This window comes from Anabrus simplex, chromosome 4 (assembly GCF_040414725.1).
Source record: "Anabrus simplex isolate iqAnaSimp1 chromosome 4, ASM4041472v1, whole genome shotgun sequence".
In the NCBI taxonomy this organism is placed as follows: Eukaryota; Metazoa; Arthropoda; class Insecta; order Orthoptera; family Tettigoniidae; genus Anabrus; species Anabrus simplex.
The window spans coordinates 239,854,018-239,878,136 of NC_090268.1; the positions used below are offsets into that span (position 1 = coordinate 239,854,018).

Below are 24,119 nucleotides of genomic sequence, written 5' to 3' on the forward strand. Positions count from 1 at the left end.
TAATCGAATGATTTTGTTGCCTCAAAAGTATGTCATGTTGGTATCTTCTTCGTGTCGTATTTCCAAGTAAAGCTCTCTTTTAATCAGTTTGATCCATTAGCTCTTAATTTGTGATCCGATCTGCTCATTTCACCTTCAAATTTCTTGTATAAAAATGGTATGCCGAAAGCTCCTGATCTCTTTCTTTCTTTCTTTCTTTCTTTCTTTTCTTTTCTTATTCTTTTCTTCGCTACTTATATGGCCCATGTTTAATTTCCACGCAGTAGCACGTTCTTATAATATTTTATAATATCTTTCCTTGTTTGAGATTATTTTATACTCTTCCTTTCGCACCGAGCTCGATAGCTGACTGGCAAACCGAACAATATTGGACTTTATCTTTTTCTAAATTTCTCCTCGATTTCGTTTATTAGCTCTTCTTTATACTTAATAAAAAAAGAGGCGGGAGACAGGTTTAGTGGCAATTGTGCTTCACTCTTTTTTTGTATAGTTACTTCTGTTTCATATCCCTAGGTTCGTATCAATGTAGTTTGATTTTTGTATAAATTGTGCGTGTTACTGCGTGTTTCCAGTTAAATGCACCAAAAGAATATACTGTATTTCAGTGGCAGTAATATTGAACGTGGACTAATTTACATTGTTCATACTAAAGTACAGAAGTTCTTTTCGTTGTGGAAGATTACTTACTAGATTCGAAGTATTACTCAGTGTAAACCATCCAGCATCCAAAGCTACGAAATCCCATAGAACACCGATGTTTGCGAAGCACTTCACTCGAAATTCGAGCCCGCACTCATATGTTAAAAGGAATACCAGAGAATAGTACCCGAGCATGCAGACTGTTGAACCGATTTACTATCGTGGTGATGTATCTACCTAATCTTAATTTTGTTTACATCTGAATAATTTTTGTTGCAAAAAACTATTAAATACCTTTGACTATTTTTGAAAACAAATGTTTTAAAAACACCCTACTTTTCAAGACATTCGTTATTTTCAGTTTTTATATCTTTTCAGCACAATACATTATGTATATTTTCATCAGTTTTCATAAAATAATTCGGTACTTCCTAGTCATAATTCTTACTGGTGGTCGTCATTGGTAGTTTACATTCGTCATTGATAGGCCTTCAAACATGCATTTGTATAATTATGTAACACTTACGGAGAAGAGAAGGTAGCTTTACATTTTGGTTTTCCACTTCTTTGAACAGAGTCAACTGAATTCAAAAATATATACTACGTGAATGTTCCTGCAGCAAAATACTATTTATTTGCCTATTTAAATATGGTGGTACCACTCAGCTAACATTACATTTTTGAAAGCGAGTGCTTTCACTTCTCTCAGAAATCATTAGAGCAATTATTGAACTCAGTATATTTCTAATTGCCTGAAAGCTATTGGGTATAAAGTAATATAGCACTACACCTCCAAATTTTTGAGATGAAAATATATTATTTTCTGAGAGCCCATTTTAATAAGGTAAAGTACTTCTTGTCTTTATTGTAGGTACTAGTGTTATTAACTGGTAGAAAAAGACTTATAACTGGGAAAATAATATATTCCCTGAAAACTGTATCTTACCTAAGACTGCGGCAGAAATTTAAATAGCGAGCGTGTGGCCTCGTGGTTTTGGGCGCGCAACTGTCAGCTTGCATTCGGGAGATAGTGGGTTCCAACCCAACCCCACTGTTGGCAGCCCTGAAGTTGGTTTACCGTGACTTCCCATTTTCACATCAGGCAAATGCTGGGACTGTACCTAAATTAAGGCCACGGCCGCTTCCTCCCCACTCCTAGCCCTTTCCTATCATATCGTTGCCATAAGACCTATCTATGTCGGCGCGACGTAAAGCAAATTGTAGAAATAAAATAAGAAATTTGAATGATTAAATGTGATATGTTTCTATTTGGATCGCTGTTGACGAACTAATTTGCATGCAATTTGCTCTCGGAACAAATAGTTTCTTGGATATGAACCTATAAAATGGGCGCCCTGAAATCTCCTAGTTAGTCATGACACAGTTACAACATTCTGTGACTCTGAGAGAATTGTTAAGAAAAATAATGATACTATTAGATCGTTTTTGTCATTCTAAGTGTTAAGCATTATGCTCTTTCATTTCTCGGAAGTATGCTGTGACTTCTTCAATATATTTCTTATGCTAGGATGTACACTTCGTATTGCGTGTGACTAGTTGGTGCAATTTAGAAAAGGATCAAATATACAGTTCTTCGCGGATCGTTCGTATAGGCTACTTAAAGGAAAGCGACAAGGTCAACACCTGCTGTTCAGTGGGGGTGAACTTCATAAAGCATAATATCATTGACCACACCACATGGTGGGGATGTTAATGAAAAATCTATAATTCAGTTCTCCCCTGTATAGTAAACAACGTGTAACAGTTTACTGCAACTGGTAGCAGCTCGCTCCCCTCACATGGAAACCCATAATTTGCACTTTAATAACTATATTAATGGGTTCAGCTTCTACCATACCAGTTCCATCGCTCCTCTAACAGCATGTGTGAGTGAAAATTCTGTGGTGATCGACTCTATTCAAGTAATGAAAAACTATCCACAATGATTGTTCCTAAAAATAGGTGGAAACGATAGTAGAAAGGGTTTTAGTACGTCAGACGTAGAGAGTCGACGTTGTGGCCCCCGAAATCAATCCGACTGAGATAGTTGGAATTTTCAAGAGCAGGGAATTCACTGTTCAAGCCAATTCTACCTGGAAAATTCTCTAATGTGATTACCTGAAGACAAAGTCTTCTACGGCACAGATAACCTCGTCGTTTTGTCCCGTAAAACAAGTCACCCCTACTAACCTTCAAAGTACTGCACCGGGCAGGTTGTGGTAAGTTAGTGAAAGTGCATACACCCATTCTCCTATGTACCTAGAATAAAGATGTGTTTTCTTGACTCCTGGTGATGGTTTCTTAAAATTAAATTTCTACCTCAGACATCGCAACTTCTCCGAACCATGCGGGAACTAGTACAATTATCCTCCGAAATTTTGCGTGAAATAGCTTTGTTCTTGCAGATTGACCTTGCAATGGTTTATCTCAAATTAGCATACGAAGTTAGCAACTATTTTTCATTCCTTTTAGCATCGATATAATTTTCCAACTGACCGATCATATCTAGGCTACATAATTTCTCGATCTCTTTCGGATTCTGACATTACTGAGCTATTTCTCTGCGATAAAACCTTTCTACATTTTTAAATCTAGCCGGTTGGAACTATTTCCTGCTGATTGTCAATACTACATCTTCCTGTACATCGTCCGTAACTCCTCTTCGACAAAAGTAAACATGGGCTGCATTAAATACCAAAATCGCGGAATTTACCGTCGTCACTCGTTCCTTTTTAGTGCCTAATGCAAACAGTTATACGGTGTGGTTTTCCTGATTAGTATCTCTATCCCAACAATTTCCTACCAGGTAGAACCGCTCCGGAGTTCGCAGCTTGTAATCGTGAATTAACGACCACTTTGATGGTGGTATTGTCTCCAGTTATGTAATTTATGTCACACTCCTCTACGCTGTGTGTGATCAAAAGTATTCGGACACCGCTCTGTAAACGTAAACTAGAGCCAGATATCTCTAAGGACCGCTTTCGCTATGAAAGGCGGGTGAAGGCTCGTTAGTACGAGATACCAGCAGAATGGATAGAGCAAAGGAGTTCAGTATCTAATTTGGAATGGTTATTGGTTGCGATATCAATAAACAATCACTCAGGCTCATTTCCGCCCTTCTCCTATAGCCCAAGTCGACTGTTAGGAACGTGATTGTGAAGTGGAAATTGGATGACATAAGTACAACAAAACCACAGCCGGGTAGGCCACGTGTGTCAGCGGACAGGGACCATCGAACATTGAAAAACGTTGTACGAGAAAATCGCATGTTATCGTGTGATGCAATCACCCATGAATTCCCGAGTGTCATTAATTGTTTAGCTAGCACCATAACTCTGCTGGAGTTCAAGACTCAGGTACCCGCCCATAAACTGCACTTTTCGCCGGCGAATGCTACACAACTACCGAAAGCGCCGTCACTGGTCCGTGGACGATCGGAGATGCGTGATTTGGAGTGATGAATCGCGTTATACCCTATGGCAGTCAGATCAGAGGGTTTAGATGTGACGAATGCCATATAGCAGTCTGAATAGTGTTCACAATGAAATTTCCCAGAGGTGGGATGCCATATATGGGGTGTTTCTCGTGGAAGGGACTTCATCCTCCAGTAATACTACAGAGCACGTTAAAGGGGAGGGAAAGGATATTTTGACCATCTGCGGGTTGCGTAGAGTAGAAGGCCTAATTCAGAGATGATAACTATGTATTTCAGCATGATAATGCTCCCCAACAAAAAACGGGGTCTGCTTGTAAATGATTTGTAGACAATAAAGTTCCAAAAATGGACTGGCAAGCTCAACCTCGATTGTATCGAACGCCTGTGGGATGAACTAGAACGGTGACTTCGTTCCAGACCTCGTCGACCTACATCACTACACAGTACACACTTGCTACAGCGCTGCAAGAAGAATGGTCTGCCATTCGTTCGGAAAAGTTCAGACACCTGGTAGACAGTCTCATCCGCAGAATTCGAGCTTAAATAAAGGGCAAGTGCGTGTGCACCCTGTATTAGTGTCAACTACTATTCAGTAAATCACAGGCATACTTTGAGAACAGTTTCGACTAGATGTCCAGATAGTGTTGATCAAATAGAGTATTCCATCTTTCCTACCCGACCTCCACTTATCAGCTCATATTATCTTTTGGCTCTGACAGAAAAAATTGCGAAGCCAAAGAAATCCAATCTTCTTCTGCCTTTCATGGCCCGTACTTGTCTTCATTGTTCGAAGTGTCGAATCTCTTTCTATATGCTCTTGTGGTTAGTGTTACGAGGGTCTGATGATCCCGGTGTTGGAGGACTTCCCTTCGGGCTTCGCGGAGGGAAGCCGTGGTATTATGTCGTCTTCGGATCGGCCACGGTATCTTGACTCACTCGCATCTTTTGAAAGGAGAACCCCCTCCGGTGTGTACCTGCGGCGACCATCTTACCGTGGTGCACATCCTTACGGAGTGTGTGGACCTGGTCGATCTGCGCCGTAGTCTTAACCTTCCGAGTGCGATCTCCCTTATCTTGCGTGATGACGAGCAGTCAGCAGACCTCGTCGTCCGCTTTATGAGGGATAGTGGACTGTTTTATCTTGTGTGATGCTGTCCTTTGTCCTAGTGTGTTTTGTGTCACTTTCGCTTTTATCCCATTGACTTCATTTTAGTTTGTGTTGCGTATTTTAATGTGTTATTCTAACGTCTCTCGTAAATTATGTACTACCAGGCAATGCCTTATTCTTTTGTTTTCCTGTCTATTCTCTTATTTTATTAGAAATTAGGCATTGCGTATTAGATCCACTGATTGTTTTAATCTCACCCTCATTTTTCTCCATCATCATTTTTTTTTAAACCTTAGTCAGTGGATATGTTTTAAAATTTTAACATCATCTCTCATGTCGTTTATCTCGTTCCATTAGGGGCCGATGACCTTCGATGTTAGGCCCCTTTAAACAACAAGCATCATCATCATCACGATCCCGGTGTTTTCCTATTAACACAAACATACCTGCTTATTATTGAGAACCTGCCTCTCAGGACGCTTATGCCTTTCTCTTTGGACTACTGTGCCCTGGTATGTCCTCGTGCAGTATGATTCTGGATGAGTTGAATGAGTGAGTTAGCCACGTGGTACGAATGAGGTAGTTGTGACCTTGCATTCGAAGGATGGTTGGTTCCAACCCTACAGATGAAGGGTTGATAGTTCTGAAGATGGCATTCCAGGGTTTCTCATTTTCGCAATTCTGGGATTGTAACTTAATTAAGACCCACCCGATCCCTTCCTTTTCCCAGCTTTCATAGCACAGCGTCGCCGAAAACCTGGATGCCTTAGCGCGGCGTTAAACCGCTAGAAAGAAATCTAAGGCAGTTCATCTTTACTTCACTCACCATTGTAGTCAAACCTCCATCTGTCTTGCAGATATAACATAAATTGTGGTCCGTATCTATTGATTACTAGCATTTGTACCTGTTCTTCGCACGGGAATTTGTAATGGATTACATGTTTCCTTCATCAGTTGATGTGACGTTACATGCCGGTATTCAAACGTATAATGTGGCATGTAACGTGAAGTACGATAAAGCGAAACACTGAAAAGCGGTGGCAAAAGGGGCTCTGCTTAAGACGCAGCAGGTCGTTTTGCTTGTTAGGTACCAAAATTGGTTTTAAAAAATGCAATGCAAATTTTAATCTCACAGCAGTTGTATAATATTATTTGAAGTAGTTACACATACTGTATATGAGTTGATTATGTTTGTAAGCACAGAAGATATTATGAGTAAATACGAGGCGTGTTTTTTAAGTACCGTTTCGATATAGAAAAAGGTCATGCAATTTTTAAAACATCTTTTTACATGTAAGCCTGTACCTTAAACTACTTCTCAACAGAAGTTCCGGGCATATTAAGGCACTTGTCACATCGTGAAACCAGCTTCTGAATTCCATCCTCATCGTCATGGCGTTGACTTCCTAAATGCTTTTTCAAGCCCAGGAACAAGTGGTAGTCACTAGACACTAGGTCACGACTATACGGAGGATGATCAAATTGTCCCCAACCGAATGAAGCGATGAGGTCTCGGGTTCGATTAGCCGTGTGAGGTCGCGCATTGTCATGAAGCAAAAGAATCCCCCTTGTGAGCATGACAGTCCGTTTCTTTTGGATTGCGTTAGCACATCTTCCGATAATATAAGCGTCCTGGCACAATTTCATAAAGAACACTCCTTGAAATTTCAGGCAACTCTTAACTTAAGGACCAAATCATAAAGCATCTGTTTTCTCGAACCTTGGCATCGACTTTTTGCACCAAATCTTCTGTAGTGACAGACGGTCGCCCATTAAACTTCTCGTTGCGGACATTAGTACGGCCTTCTTTAAATGCTCTAACCCATTTTCTTACCATTACTTCGCTCATAGTGTATTCTGCATACACTTCACTAATCTGCCGATGAATTTCAACAGCTTTCACGCCTTCTCCATTTGAAAATCGAATCACAGCGCGTACTTCACACTCTGCGGGACCGTTAATTGTCAGAGGCATTTTCAATACGCACAAACGTAAATACGGGCGAATGCTTCCGTAATGGCGTTTGTGACTAGCCTACAGATGTATGTACTAAGCGCGCATGCTCTGAACGACGATCAAAGCGCTGCAGTGGCCATATTAAAAACGGTACTTAAAAAACATGCTTCTTAATATAAATTTGTTAAGGATGAGTTGTGTGTTTAATAGAAAATTTGTTAGTGTAAATTGTATAATACTGTATTTGAGGAAAATGTCTTCTTCTCTTGTTAATTTAAAGTTTAGTGCTAAAATGTATTTTTGTGTATCATTTGCCACCGAGGTAGACACCTCATTTGCAAATAAAGTGATTTTGATTTGAAATTCGAGGCAGAATGAGGACGATTGCAGAATTTATTGTACGATCCGGTTTCTGGTCCGAAGTTGTGCGAAGTTCTCCCTGCTTCTTATTTACATATTGCAATTTATCTGACCACTACTGGGAGTGCCGCTCTGACTGAAGACTAATGAAACCCATCGTTGATGATAACCTCACCTACCGTCTGTTCTATCGAAAAGAGTAAAATGGCTCTTTAGTTGTTCCCGTTAACCCACCTTGAAGTGACATACACCAAGTGTAACGGGACTTAGACTAAAAGTAAGCATCTCAGTCATTATCCGTCGTACGATAAATACGTATAGACTGCAAACGAACGGAAATAACATATTCTTAAACGTTTGTTATATACAGTCTTTGGATAGACCTAATTTAACGAATATACTTGGGAATAATCTTCCTATAAACGCTAACTCCAAGTGATACCTTGGCTTCATGTGCATCTAAATCACACAATCCTGAATGAGTTGATTACACATTCGTAGTTTCTTTGAAATATGTCCAGCAGTTTTCCCGTTTTAGAAACACAGATAGGTATCCTCGCTGCCTATAAACACCCAGTCAGTTTCGGGATTTTGAAATGGTACAAACCTTTAAACCTATCTTTGGATAGGTGAATTTTAAATATGAAGTTTGGTTTAAATACTTCCTGTAGTTTTCCACTTATAAGAAATATGCTGTACATGCACCCGCTTTGGGGATAAGTTCGCTGGGACTTAGACTGCTAAAGCATCCGATTGGATCTAAATCCTACCCAAGGACAGGAGGAAACTAAATATGAAGTTTGGTGTAAATATACCCAGTAGTTGTCAGTTATAATAACTCAGACAAACAGAAAACAGACACCAAAGCTAAAAGAAACATGTAGATGGTCATTATTACACCTGAGTCCGACCCGTTGGCTGAATGGTCAGCGTGCTGGCCTTCGGTCCAGAGGGTCCCGGATTCGATTCCCGGTCGGGTCGGGGATTTTAACCTTAATTGGTTAATTCCAGCGGCCCGGGGGCTGGGTGTTTGTGCCGTCCCCAACATCCCTGCAACTCACACACCACACATAACACTATCCTCCACCACAATAACACGCAGTTACCTACACATGGCAGATGCCGCCCACCCTCATCGGAGGGTCTGCCTTACAAGGGCTGCACTCGGCTAGAAATAGCCACACGAAATTATATATTATTACACCTGAAACGGGTAACTGTACGAAAGTTTAGCCAAAATATTCAGTGTACAGACTCGCGGTCCTTACGGTTTTTTTATACAGATAAGAAATCTGCTCCACGTGCAACACCTTTTGGTCTATGTCCGCTGAGACTTAGCCTATAAAACTGTCCTTTAATGATATCACCCTTATTAATCCTCCTATCAAAAGGTGCACACGAGAAAAATATTTTAGAAATTGATTTCTATTAAGGCTAGTAGATTTCCTTTGACGTTGGTCATGTATATTTTGTAGGAGTGAAAAATCACTGTTGCGATCTTCCCATAAACCCCCACTCCATTCAGAGATTTAGGAGTAATATTGGTCCTAAAACCTACCCAAGGACATATGGATTCTTAATGTGAACATTGGTAGAAATATATGCAGTAGTTTTCCAGTTATAAGAAATCAGACTCCAAAGCTTAAAAAAAAAAAAAAAAAACAACAACAAAACCCCACACAACTATGCAGATGGTCATTATTACACCTGAAACGGATTACTGCATGAAAATCTCACCAAAATATGCAATGTACAGACACAGGGTCGTTACGATTTTATTTATGTGATATAGATGACGCACTGTTTGAGATGGAATTACATTTTAAATGACTGCCTTTTAACTGAAGTATTTTAATGTTATGAAAGATGTTCGTTCTCTAACGATTCTAGGGGAGGAGAATATCCTCACGCAATAAGAGTAAATCACCGTCGTTATCCTCGGTGTCTTCTTAACTTACCTGTACCGTTTCTCGTAACAACTACGCGGAATAATCATAATATAATAATCTACATTAATAACCAAAATGAAATTAATTAATAGAAGTAAGTTAATCTGAAATAATTTTGAACAATTTGTCTTTTCTTCAATACATCTGTACCGTTTTTACACACCACCATTTGTTTTTAAACATATTTTTAAGAAACCTAAAATAAACATGATATAAAATAATAATATAGTTACATTAATTAGCAAAATGAAATGAATAGACGTACGATAACCTGAAATCATTTTGAACAATACTTTGTACCGTTTCTGCACACCACCTTTTGTTTGTACCTAAAATAAACTCTCAAATTGCAGTCATATATTTTCATGTCACTGGAATTTTAGACGTGTTTTCCTTACGTTCTATGATGCTTCTATACTTTTGTGCAAATCTCCATGGCGTGTTCCTCATAATTCCTGAGTGCCCAGTTCCTTAATTTTCAAGATTAAGTATGAAACTTTTTAAAAGTGCTATCGTGACGTGTATAGTAGCACAGAGAAGTATTATGAGCTTCATCTTTCATCTGCTGTGGTGTAATGCTGCGGAAGGGAGAAGAGATGCATAACAGAATTATTGCTAAGTTTGTTGAGAGGATTACTTATCATCCTTTGTCTTGTACATGCAGGGAAGGGCTTGAAATAAAACACAGTCACCAACAACTTGTGAGGAATTTTATGAACTTTTAACCTCAAGAATTTTGTTGATACAGATTTCACATTACAATATTTATGTATTCCTTGTCAGTCAAACCAATGCTGTATAGTCAGCAAGATTCTCATAAAATATTCATAAAGCCAATAAAATACCATGCTTGAGAGAATTATGAATAATCTTTTTCTTTATTTTTCCAGAAGGTTTTGAAAGTGGATAATGAGAGGTACATATTTATTATCTGATTACAACATGCGCCATTAATAGCTAAATTGGCTGGAACTATTGGAGAGAAAAATTAGCCTTTTTGTCTTATATTTAGGAACGTCTTCTATATACATACACCTAATAAAATAAACATACTTTGTACTTCTCTTCCTCAAGCATGTACTTCCTCTTATTAGATTTAATACACAAGAACATAGTATTAAATTGATATCTTAAAATAGTTGCATTTTAAATTTACAATACATGAATGATCAGCAAGTGATGCCTTTATATAATACAAACTTCCCCCTGTACCTTATTACAATACAAAATATATCACACGATGCGGTTGCTGCAGACATCCAGCAGATAGGTAAACAACGTGCTAAAATTCAACGAAGTATTTATTACTTGATGAGATGAAAGGTAATGCCTCTTTATTGGTTGCTAGTCAGTCTTGAAGTGTTTTTTTTCAAATCAGAGTGTATACAGCTTCACAAGTTCTTACTAGTAGAGCCTATGTGAACTATAAAGTGTACAGTTTGGTGACCGTGTTATAACAGCAGTGAGATTGAGTTTGCAAATAGCTATTTTGTGGGCATTAGGTTCTCAGTATTTCCAATAGATATAGCCAAACCATAGAACATCAAGCAAATGATGCCTATTAGATATCTTCCCAGCAAGTAGTGAAGGATACGGTCCTTTTCAAGCGTTCTTGATTTAGCTATCGTCGCCGTTAATAGTTCTAAGTATTTTCTACTGGTCTCATAAGCTCTCGTCGTCCTATAGGGCCTACACTAGTGGTAAGGAAACAGGGATTAAGTACCTACACTACATACAGGTGATCCTTCTGAATTAGCCAAAAGAGACAACTCGGCCGTTCTCACATTCAGCACATAACGTCACATTTCTCCTCCGTTAACCACAATAACGAGGTGCTTTCAAAGGCGATATTATACGCGCACTATCCTTGTTAACGACTGTCAAGCTTTTGGCAACAGCAAGTGACAATGTTAGTCGAGTGTTGGAACCTGCTTCTCCTCATCGCATCAATAAAGTGTGCAATTTGTGATGCAGCCGCATACTGACATTTAGGTGCCTAATTCACACTGAATGAGCGTTGCAATATGTGAAGGTCATTGAGGAGCTTATAGCAATATTCCGAACAACTGATGCTTGCAGTCCGTTATGTCCATTCAGATTTCTGGTTAACTGCCGTATGATCGCAGGAAAAGTAGCAACAACTCATTCTTTGGAACTCGATAGGTGAGGTAGGACCTGAATCGCTTGATGTGTCGCTCGTTAACGAGATTAGTGCGCGAGTAATACACACAGTTTTAACTCACATATGTCAATCGTGCTCTATATGGAACACAATATATATTTGAAACTTTCATTTTTCCTATAGACTTAAATTAGCTTCGTCCATGGCTATGCCCTCCATTTTTTGTTCTGTCTGTAAATTGAGCTGAACTGTAACCTGCCGTGCCTTCTTGCTAAGTACAGTATAAACAAAGGTAATTTTATATCCAATTTAAATTCTAATATCAGGATCTTTTTCTGTGCTTTCGTAAACAATAATTATCATGTAACTTTGAGGATCCTACCGATCCTACGCTAATCTCTGCCTTATATGTATGTCTGCAATGTGCGTGTGAATAAAAGCACAATTTATGAAAAATCAAGAAACAGCATTTTTGTAAATAATATTATTTACACTTTTCTTTAATGAAATTTGAATATACCCACGCTGTTTCTCCTATTAGAGAGTTTGGCTCATTCTGAAATATTTGAAAATACAATTACACATCTTGGCTTAGGGGTCATTTCCAATGAGCAGATAAATGAAACTTTCCCTGAAAAATTTGAACTAATCTTCCTTAAAGCTGATACAGGGAACACCCAGTTCCTCCCTTGTAAGCCACCTGAAAACTGCATCAACTGATAATATATATGATACACAAAGTCCTATATATGGAAATTGAAGACGAAGTTCAACTGGGAACACTTTCAGGCATATCTAAGAAGGAAGTAAATATGAAACAATCTTCCAATTTCCCTAGAAGGTTTTAAGTAAACCAAGACAATGGTAATTTTTTTTTCTGTGTTGTTAATGATGTATTGCTTTCTAACTGATAGATCAGTCACTTGTTTGACCTTGGCTTCACTCACTATCAGTATCAAATCTTTGGGAGTTGGTAGTCACTTTTTTCACATTATATACTCCCACAAAAGTAAATCTGTAAGAAACATCTGGATACCTTGGTTTTAATAGACAAGCTAATTGCTAAAGCTCCTTTCTTCTTCGAATGAAGAAGCTGTGTGATGGTCACGCACGTCTACTGTTGTGTTTTCATAAAATGTATTGTGCATGTTTGTAGACCTACCATACTGGAGTCTGCAGAGGTCGCACAAATTGTCTTCACTCTCTTTTCTTTTTATACACAGTACATGTAATTCCTTTCAAGAGAAACATAATAAAATAATGTACCTTAATGTTATGGATTTTAAACTGAAATTAAATAATGCAGAATTGTTAAAATTTTGATTGAGACAAACAATTCTTCAAATTTCAGGATTACTAATTTATTGTTTGCAATGCAAGCACAGCACGTCGAGTTGGGTTGGGTTTATACATAATTTTCATAACGTGGATTTAGAAGCCGGCACTGATAGAACTACACAAAGGAATCTGGACGTCAATTTTAGGAAGGACAAATGTTATATATCTATATGCACTTATCACATTTACATGGTAAAACAATACATTTATCTTTCAAAGCTTACTCTCACATTACATACTTTCATATTCGGCTCTTCAACGAACCAAATAATACCGTAAAATATCACGTTCTGGGTATCGCTTGGAACGGAGCGAATCACTTCCCGTGCTGCTGTTGTTATCTCCCTGACATTAACGTTTATTTACACAAGCTATGTACACAATTGTCAACTATTATACAAGTGGAATGGGCGATGAAAGAGAAACAGAAATGGAGGCAGCCAGAGTAGGAATGTTTTCATAGGGACAACTGATACATTTATATATTACTAAGCTTAAATATGTACACACAGACACACACCTTGAAGTCTTTTCAGTTCCATATCAAGCAGGTACACACAATTGCCTTCAGCACACACTCTACGTGATCCTCTGGACTACTGCTACGAACGCTGCTATGGCAGCAAGGAAGGTCACTGTGGACGCGCTGACACGTCCGTTTCCGTTATTATCCCCTTGAATACCCCTTTCTTGTTTAGAGGCATTCTCCTTCTGCAAGGAGAGCGCTTCATCCGCTAACATACCACTCCTATTAATTTCATTCTCCACGTCTGGCTTCTGAGGTTTGGACGGCTTCTTGGGAGGCACAGGAGGTTCTGGGACCGGCACTGGTGGTTTTCCCGTGGTCGTTGTGGTAGTGGTAGTGGTCGTAGTCGTAGTCGTGGTTGTCGTCGTTGGCACAAGACTACCGTTCTTGATGAAGTAAACAGGGCCATAGTCTGCTCGAAGATCCATCATGTTCACCTCCCGCCGAGTGCCATTGATAGCTCGCTTGCTACTAGCGCTATCGTTGAAGATGGCGACAAGGTTTCCACTATAGTACAACTCTGTCTCCGTGTTGTTGCCTAGGAGTGTCACATTCACAGCTGTGCCTGGCTCCAGCAGGTGCTTCACCCTACAAACACAATTGCCTGTCAAAAATCAGCTCAGGAGCATGACCCTCGTTCCAAGTTTTGAGAGCCACTGATATAAAATGTGAAAGCCTTTTAAAAATTATGTACAGTAGATGGAGTGTTGTAATACACAGTACTGTTGTCAGATTAAGAAGAGGGACTTTGCCCGCAAAGAACAAAATACTCAACAACATCTAAATGAAGAGCTGTGAAAGGATATCAAAATACATCATATTTGTTGTGATGTTATATAGAAAGATAATGATAAAGTAAGCAAAATATTTACTCTGTTATATGAGTTATATTATAATTGTGGAAATGCTCAAATGGCTCACGTTAAACTATGCCTATCCGCGGTGTAGCTTAGTGACTATGTAGCCTTCACAGGTACTGATGTAAAGTCAGTGTTTACAACTTCATCTTTGGTATCAAATTTAAAAAAATTGTTGAAAAAAGGAACTTACGTGAAGACGCTTCTTCGCTCCTCCTTTTCTTCGAGTCCCCAGTTGATTTGTCCGAGCAGAGAACCGTTGTGATGTCGCACTGTGGTGGGCAGGCCCTTGAGCATGGCGCGTCCTTGACCCCAGTACAGAGAGTAGGTGAACGAATACTGCATGGCCTGGTCCACCTCTACTGGTACTGTGCCCGCACCATTGCGCAGCACGCTCGTCGTCAGAACTACTTGCTGAGGCCTCACTCTCTTGCGCCACAAGTTGAACTTCACGTCCGTCAGTTCGTATCGCAAAGGTTCTGTCTCCATGAGAACTTCCCCATCAGTGTAGCCTTTCTCTTCACCATCCTGTAATGACAGTATTCAAAGTATTTACTAAACGCGGTATGCAGTTATATTCAACTAAAGCGTGTTTGGTGAGAATAGAGATTTAAAAAAAAAAATTGATAAATGTCAAAACAGCTCGAATGTTGCATCTGGCATGAGGTCGGCATAAATTTGCAAGATTGGATTAGGAAAGCTCAGGATTAAAGGGAGGTAGAGTAGGCATTTGTTACAATTCCAGCTCTAAACTGCCTGAAACTTTAGGCGGGAAGTACCTCTCTACTCACCAAACACGCTATACAGTATTTACTTTTGGTGACTTCTTACAAGATGAACCTAAAGGACTATTTAAACCAATGGTTGAAGAACCATAGGAATGCAGAGGACGCAAGATACTGTAAATCCAATGTACTCTGAAACACTTGTGCGCGTTTCCCCCTCGTTTTTATTTTACTAGTATTTAAGTCCGTATGTACCTATTTAATACCTCAGTCCTCACCATGCCTTGTACGCCTCATTATAATACCGCCATCGGTTTTTGCAGTGGTGGTGGTGTTTGAGGATCCAACCAACCTCTGGACTGAAGACAGACATAGCTAGAGGTCGAGTCACTACCTCCATAGTCCAAATCTCTATTTATATTCTTCGATTCAAAGGTGTAGAAAGTATTTTCAATAAAGCCAGGTGTACACATAAAATAAGATGAACACGGTGGACCGATATAAGATTGAACAAAAGAAATCCAGAAGATTTGTATACAGAATAAGGATTGCAGAACGTTTTGTGGTAACTTAGGTGTTAGCATGTACAGTTCAATTTCAACTACATATTTTTTTAGAGCATCACAGTACGAAAATTATGGACAAATCCTCAGTTTCGTGTCATTCTAAGAACATAGCTGGAATAAAGAAAGTCAAATGCTCCGTGACATGAGTATGACTCGTAGGTTTGTGTTACACCTGTAATTTCGATTTTTGTGCGCTTTTTCAATGCAGCTATTTCGTAGGGAATTTTAACGGGCACTTGCGATAGAAGTATTGTATAATCCCAGATATAACTCTAAATTATAAAACGTCTAGCATACTACTACTACTACTACTACATATTGCCGTATGTCCCACCATCGTAAAGCAAGCTTTTTGTCGACATCATCGACACCCAAGCCCAACTAAGTAACGCAGGAAGAAGAACAAGAGAATCACAACAGTGACGACATGATTGACTACGAATGAATGCCATAATTTGATTTTTTGTAACAGAAGATTTGGCTAATGAAAATCTGTAATTTAGCTTCTTATTTGCTCACTAGAGATATTCAGTTGTTGAAATTATTGTATTGTATTGTATTCAGTTGTACGTATTCTGATAAATATTTTTACATGAAATGTTTTCAGTAACTTTTTATAAGTCCATTTTTATTATTAGTTTACACGAATGAAATGTTTTTTTTTGCTAGGGGCTTTACGTCGCACCGACACAGATAGGTCTTATGGCGACGATGGGATAGGAAAGGCCTAGGAGTTGGAAGGAAGCTGCCGTGGCCTTAATTAAGGTACAGCCCCAGCATTTGCCTGGTGTGAAAATGGAAAACCACGGAAAACCATCTTCAGGGCTGCCGATAGTGGGATTCGAACCTACTATCTCCCGGATGCAAAATGAAATGTTTGCAAATGTGTTCTCTTCAAAATGCCCTTTGTACTCGCAGCGTCTCATATTAACTAGCTCTGCAACATTGAGAATAGCCCGAACTATCGCAACTGGCCATCACTCTGTAACACCAGTACTATCAAAAGAGTGCAATCCAAAAACAACAGTGCGGGATGTGTGAAGACCATATCTCACCTGCGTGACTACGGTGATGCGACCCAGGCCGTCCTTGGGGTCGAGCTTGCCCAGGTAGTGTGAGAAGCCCGCTGCGATTCCGGCGGTGTCATCTGGCTTTACTTCTCGGCGAGCAACGTAGACTTGCCCTGCCGATACAGCACCCATCGGTACCATGCGGAAGCGATCCCATAGCACCCAGTTGAGACGGGCCCCTCCGTCCATATTCTGGAGCACTTGGTAGTGTTCATATTTGGACACATCCCCCTGCAGCGAGATGTGGCAGTAACCTAACTCTGGATGCAGGGACCCTGACACCCAAATCCCGTTGTGTCTGGCGCGACACACGTAAGCTAAGCGGGGAACCGGCGGTGGAGGCTTCGTGGCGTCTGTTTCCGCATCTGGGTCCTCGTCGTCGTCGTCATTCTCTTCGAACTCTGCAACACACAAAATACGCCTCTAAAAATAAATTGCAGCCAAGTGAAGGGCTATATCTCCATCTTCAATGTTCTGTATCGTCTTTTAAAACACAAATCATGTAGGTACGTTGTGAAGTAGGGTTTAGACAAATTCTCATCCCTTTTCACCGGAACTATTCTAGATAAAGTAAGGAAAATTTTACAGGACACAGACTCGTATCTTCTACGTCCACTGATCTATCTTCTTGATTATAACATTAGTACAAAGGAAGACATACGATTTTTAAAAGATAATATATTTTATTTTTTATGCTGTCATTATGTTCTACCTCTACCACATTACTACAATAAGGTTCCGTATAAGAAGTACAAACTTCTAGCTGAAGCATTTCCTGGGGAAATGGGAACTCTGGAAAAAGCAATATAGTTTATAGAAATCACAGTTAAAATCACGTTTTCTTTTCTCTTTTGCTACTTGTTTAACGTCGCACTAACTCATGAAAGGTTTTCTGCGACGGAAGGATGGGAAAGGGCTAGGATTGAGAAAGTAGCGGCCGTCGCCTTAATTAAGGTACAGCCCTAGCATTTGCTTGGTGTGAAAATGGGAAAGCACGGAAAACAATCTTCAGGGCTGCCGGCGGTAGGATTCGAACCCACTATCTCCCGAATACAAAGTCGCGGCTGCACGACCCTAACCGAACGACCAGCTCGCTCGGTAGTTATGTCAGTATGCTGCTCACAAAACGTAAGTACTGTACTTCCATGCGTTGTTACCAAGCTGACTGCTAAAGAGGAAATGATGATAAAGACCAATGCAGCCAAGCGCTATGTCCGCTATAATTTAAGACAAATCACAGTCATGTACTACCTTGTTCCTGATCATTTTAACTGAACAAGTGCTCGCGAATAAAACAAATAAAAAAGGGATAGCGAGCATAATAATAAATTATCAGATGCGTATAGTCAGCCAGCATTAATCGCATTTCAGAGTAAACAGAAATGCAGTAGGCCTATGTTTATATATCATAAAAATAAAAGTGTTTTTCAACACCGCCTTTCATGCTCCCCTAAAGGGAAAAGGCATTTCCCACTGAGGAATTTCGATCAATCAAAAGTGTAGAAGATGACAAAATAACAGTTGCTCGGAGGTTTATTTGTTAAAGGGGAAACGTTCATATCATTATTTATATTAACGGAATTGGGTTAATATCTTAAAATGTACTGGGTATTAATTTCATTATGTGAAAATGAACCATTATCGAGGCAGAAGCGGCCTCTGTTGATTGCGGTCCGAGCGGTGTATGCACTGCGCTAGAATATTTACCGCAGCTCTGAATTCCCGGGGCGTTTGCTAAGTTCGAGTACTAATTAATAACAGTTACACACTCCAGAGTGTGGGACTGATGTCCATCACGTCTTTAGCCCCTAAATGAACCAACAGCCAATTAGCATACGAAACTCCTCGCTACTCACTTTATGAAATTATTATTAGATGGTTAACGAAAACCAACAATATCTGAGAACTATACAATCCAAGATTGCATTTATTTTACGTTTCCATTATCTACCTCTTCAGACCAGGTCCGTGAGTGAGAGACAGACATGCTACCCCTAGACCATGGGATTGGCTGTGTTTATGAATAAATGAGGTAAAATATTTAATTTTAAAAGTTTCGAAAAAGTGTAAAACAACAAAATCCTATAGCCAGAAATTAAGAAAAACCACGTAGCCAACAGAACCTACTATTAATCAAACTTAAAACGTAATAGAAAGTTTAAATGTATTATAATTGTTACATTATGTGTAACAAGATTTTCTTGAGAGGAAAAGTGGTTTTATAACTACAGCAGTACCACGAGAACGTGTAAACAAGTGTTGCCCGATCGTCTAGTTAAGAGAACGAGAGGAGACGCAAATGGTGTAGGATTGTGAGCGGGTAAGGAGTGTCAGTAGGAAAAGGAGGAGAAGGAATAGTCGCTTGTGTGCAGTGTTTCAGTTAAGTACATGACATGAATTTCATCGGAAGAATAATGGGAAAAATCAGAGCAGTGCGACAGGCTTCGGGAGCCGGCACAGTTCCTATCACCGAGCGAGCTGGCCGTGCGGTTTGGAGCGCGTAGCTGTAAGCTTGCATTCGGGAGATAGTGGAGTCGAACCCCACTGTTGGCAGCTCTCAAGATGGTTTTCCGTGGTTTCGCAACTAAGGCCACGGCCGCTTCCTTCCCACGCCTAGCCCTTTCCTATCACATCGTCGCCATAATACCTAAATGTGTCGGTGCGACATAAAGCAAGTTGTAAAAAAAATGTCCTGTCCTCGCTGCTAGATAGGGGCTTCATTAAGTCCATCCCTGACCCGGTCGAATGACTGGAAACAGGCTGTGGATTTTCATTTCAATAATGAGAAAAATAAATGAATGAAAGTCTTCGAGTAGTGGAGGTAAAAGAGGCTAACATGAACAACTTTTCAGAAAAAACATAACAAATGTCAATATTTAAAGCATCATGCTTACCATTATGAAAATACATATAACCACACCAATGCAACAGAGATAGTCTACGTTGAGTTAGTTTTTAGACAGACGACCTAAGCTTCATTTACCCGTACATCAACAACGCTCTTGCGAGTAACAAACTCCTCGGTTCTCCGTTCCTGTGGAACGCTCTGACTCCAGAAAGGGTGTTTCTGCAGGCATTGTCTAGTAGCACGTTAGTTCACCAACCATAGCGTCATAGGGTAGGATCTTCATCAGGAAGCATGGGGATACGCTCTCCCCTAAACTAGAAATAAGTTCGCAAGCTTTGTCCAACCCTTGTCCCTTGTCCCTTTTCCCTACGGGGCCAGATATGAACTGAGATGAAACTTTACGACCGATGCCCTTCCTGATGTCAACGTCATCAGAGGAGTTAACGGGATGAATGTGAAAAAGATATAGGAAGGGAGAGGGTGAAACCTGGTGCCGGTACATAGCCTTCTCCTGTCGAATGGCACCAAGGCTTAACGTTTCCATTTGACGATCAAATCACCATCAACAGCGCCACACTCCATATGAACACTGCGGAGAGGTTTGGAATTGATTCCAGGCTTGTGGCACGCAATCTGGTGATTACAAATTGTATACCACCACCTCTCCTACTCTGCTGGCCAGCACTCCGAAGGAAATATTTTCGACCAACGGGACTCGAACCGGCTAACCACGGTATCAGATCTTAGCGTTCACGCCTTAACCATCATGACCACCAGGCGGGCTCCGACTGTAGGCTTAATAATTTGTTAAATATTGACACTGGAACAAAATGAAATTATAGTATGCTGAAGTTTGACACCTTTATATTTCTGTGCGTTTTATTGTGTGGTTAAAGAGCTAATATCAGATTTTGTCGACTATGAGAAGAAATCAAGCACAACGGAGACCTCTGGATCACTGTCCACTTTTCGCCGGTGCGCCGCTTTCAAGGAGAACTATTATTATAGCTATACCATAGAGGTCGTCTTTAATTTCCCATTCCTGTTATTTTTATCAATTCTAACCTCTCCGAGACCCTTCAATTCCTCGAATTACTTCCCTCTGATAATTATATGAATTTTTAAGTTCCCTGTCAAGGGGTACATGGTAAATATGATTGCGTGACTTACTTGGTAGAATCTCCGTGGCACCCACCACGGAGTTATTGGGGTACTTTCCACCTCCAGCCGATACCCAGTGAAGAGTACTGGACGTCACGAACTGGTCATCATATTGGGATCGACGAAGAAGCACACCCTCTTCAGCACATGAGGGGCTTAACGTGACTGCTACCAGAAGCAGCAGTGCCGGATAGGCCACCAACATCCTGCAACAGAAAAACAATTTGTAACTTTGGTTTTTAAACCCCAGTTAACAGTTACATTGTATGGATTTGCTGGTTAGTATTTGTTTCAGTGCTACTGAGCGAATTCCTTGTTATTCTTTGTCACTACGTTTCGTTGCAATTATTAACTACGTTTATTTTATAACTTTTAAGGCGATTCAGTAAATCTGCAGGCTGATACAGAATAAATATAGATTTTTTTAATGTACACATGGGTGTCACTGCGAGTAATTGTGATCGATGTAGACAATCATAGAGTATGTGTTTTAACGGCAGAAAAATTGTTCTATTATTCTCGATATTTAGACGTTCTAACACTATTTTACACAAAGTACAGCATCTTTTCGTTGAATGTGATTTTAGTCGTAATAAACTGCCAAGTTTCCAATCCGAAAACTCAAAATGAATTTGCCTGAATTAGTTCAGTAGTGCTACAGCAAAGTGTGACGAGACTTGAATTGTGTTTTCGCCAGTGACAAGAGACGTCTGAATTAATTGTGTCCCACGTATGCTTGAGCATATAAGATTCCTTTCTCCTTCTCCACCTTCAAAAATCTTGGAAACTATCAGAACTATTAAGTTCCTTTTCATTTGTAATCTGTTTATAGTAACTAAATCATTACTCGGAAATGTTGAGTGATCGTAATGCTCAGTTAAAATAACTTCTGAAGTACAACCATTACGCTGCAGAAAGCAATGAGGTCCGTATGTGAATCGGTAGCGCTATACGACACGAGCACCATAATAGCAGATCCGATGAGACATACAATACCAAACGTCACTATGTTGCTGCTTGCTTGATAGTCATATCTGTTGACTGATATGCATGCGTAAGTGCAGTAAAAGCGCATATGGGAAAAAAAAAAAAAAAAAAAAAAACTCGCTTGCAACAACAAATCACATGACGATACCAGGCACCGCGTTCATTTTTAATACGAGAGTATTTTCCCTTATTTGAAACTACAATGCTCAAAGAATGTTTTACATATTACGATTTTACATGCTGTATGTCGTGCACCTCAAGCATGTTCACAGTATGCACAATATCGGCTAATGGCTGATACAGACAGTGGCGCTTAAACCAGACCAGGTTCTATATTTGGCAGGATAGGACGAATTTGTGCTGTCGGTCAGTTTAATAACAGCGTCGCTTGTAAGATCGGTGGTAGGACTGAGGTAAACATGGCAAGAGTACCTATTTCTGCTAGTGATTCATTCGAATTCTGACATTGCTGTAAGAAGGATCGCGACAAGAGGATATCGCTTGAGTCAAAGTGATGTATCCAAAGTTTAGAAAAAGCTTAGGGAGACATAAACGGTTGCTGATCGACAACGGATAGGACGCCCATGCAAGACAACTCGCAAGGAGGATCATATGTCATAGTCTCACTGCTACTGCTACCTCGTTCCGCCAGGATCTTCGGAGGGCCACCGGAGTGAATGTGTCAGATCAGATAGTACGAAATCGGCTGCACGACGGAGGACTGATATCAAGGACGCCTGAGCCAAAAGCTCCTCTTAAAACACACCATAGGGCAGCTCATGTGAGATGGGCAACAACTCGTAGATCACGCCACCAGCAACAGTGGAAATTGTACGCTGTTTTTTGATGAGGTCACCAATACCACAGGGGCATAAGAGTCCGGAGACGATCCGATCCGGTGAGAGAGGGTACAACCCCTTCATCGTGGAGCGATAGCCTGGCCCTGAGGGCTACGTTATTTACAATTGAGGAGCTACCTGACGGTCAGATGGCCAGTCTAGAATACCAACTGGAAATAATTTTGTGTGCGAATTTGTGTATAATGACGCTGGATTTAGAAAGTTAAACGGGTAGTAATCTTGCTTGGTGTATTCTTGTTGTTGTTGTTGTTGTTGTAGGGTAATTACAGTTTAACTTCACTTTATTATCACTTATAATGTTAAGCGAGTATAGTATTTTAAGCCGTAGTGTTAAGCACTGGAAATACTTAAGTTGTGTGGGAATTTGTATATGATGATGCTAGATTTAGAATGTTAAACTAGTAGTAATTCTTGTAATATTTTCTTTCCATAGATTTGCTTGTTGTACTCTTGTTGTTTGCTTATTTGTTTGTTGTTGGGTAATTATGTTAATTTTATTATTACATTACTGTAAGTGACCATTGCCACCGGGATATTTCCCCTTTGAAATGTATTTGTTAATAATAATAATAATAATAATAATAATAATAATAATAATAATAATAACGACCGAGAGGATTCGTCGCACTGACTATGCGTCACCTCGCAAACTGCAGGTCTTTGGGCTGGGCAGCGGTTGCTCGGTACACCACGGCCCGTTAGGGCTGTAATGTCATGCGGTTTTTTTTCAATGAATATTATCCACGATGGTATTGTGGATCCGAACTTTATTTTTATGAGGGACGAAGTATGGTTTCATTTCAGTGGATATGTCAATTCACAGAACAACAGGCTCTGTGATACAGAGAACCCGCACATTTAACAACCGAGTCCTCTGCAGGATGTGAAGGTGGGTGTATGTTGCGCTGTTAGTGCCAGACGAATTATTGGTCAGATATATTTTCAGGACACCATCCCTACGTAAAATAAGTTTGACTGGGTGTTTTTTAGTTCCTGTATCAATTTGTACAGATAGTTTTGCAGCACTCTGCATAACTCAAACTCAGCCTGCATAATACGTAAATGTGACAGTCGAGCAGTAAATGAAGTCGTACACCGCGTCTCAATGCCCTGGATTGTAATCATGAAAGGAGCATAAAGAAAGTTAGAAGTAGAAATTCAAGCACCAATGCTTCCGGTTTTCCATTTTGCCGGAACCACTTTGCTAGGCTTGCCCGATTGATGAAGACTGTGGCTAGCACGTTGTGAGGCTGTATTGGAGTCCTGGACAACAATCATCACACTATCAGCAGTCTGTATGTAGCGTTATCTTGTAAGGATAAGGGTTCCTTTAAAAACCACAAAAGTTCACTCCCACGATGGACTGACCCGGCGCCTAGCTAGTGCGTGAGCCAGACAATTACTGGCTACAGGGTCAACGGCCCAACCCTACATCACACCGTCCGCCTTAATAACTGTAGGTGAAGTGGGCCAATTCCTCAGCTCGCACGGAGTCAATTCTATTTACTGAAAAATGCTATCTCTATTGACATCGCGGCCTTGCGAACTAGGGCATAACTTATACATACATACATACATACATACATACATACATACATACATACATACAT

The 24,119-nt window shown here is 40.1% G+C and overlaps 1 protein-coding gene across 1 annotated transcript in view; it reads right to left on the reverse strand.

The window, feature by feature from the left end:
• Positions 1-10,142: 10,142 nt before the first annotated feature.
• Positions 10,143-24,119, reverse strand: part of uzip (unzipped) — an 82,098-nt gene continuing 68,121 nt past the window's right edge. Inside the window, exons 2-5 of the mRNA XM_067145463.2 lie at positions 20,672-20,868; positions 16,639-17,054; positions 14,486-14,820; positions 10,143-14,023 (exon numbers count right to left, since the gene is read on the reverse strand). Of these exons, the coding sequence (XP_067001564.2) occupies positions 13,489-14,023; positions 14,486-14,820; positions 16,639-17,054; positions 20,672-20,867 (1,482 nt within the window). The 5' untranslated portion in view covers position 20,868 and the 3' untranslated portion in view covers positions 10,143-13,488. The remainder of the gene's footprint in view (positions 14,024-14,485; positions 14,821-16,638; positions 17,055-20,671; positions 20,869-24,119) is intronic.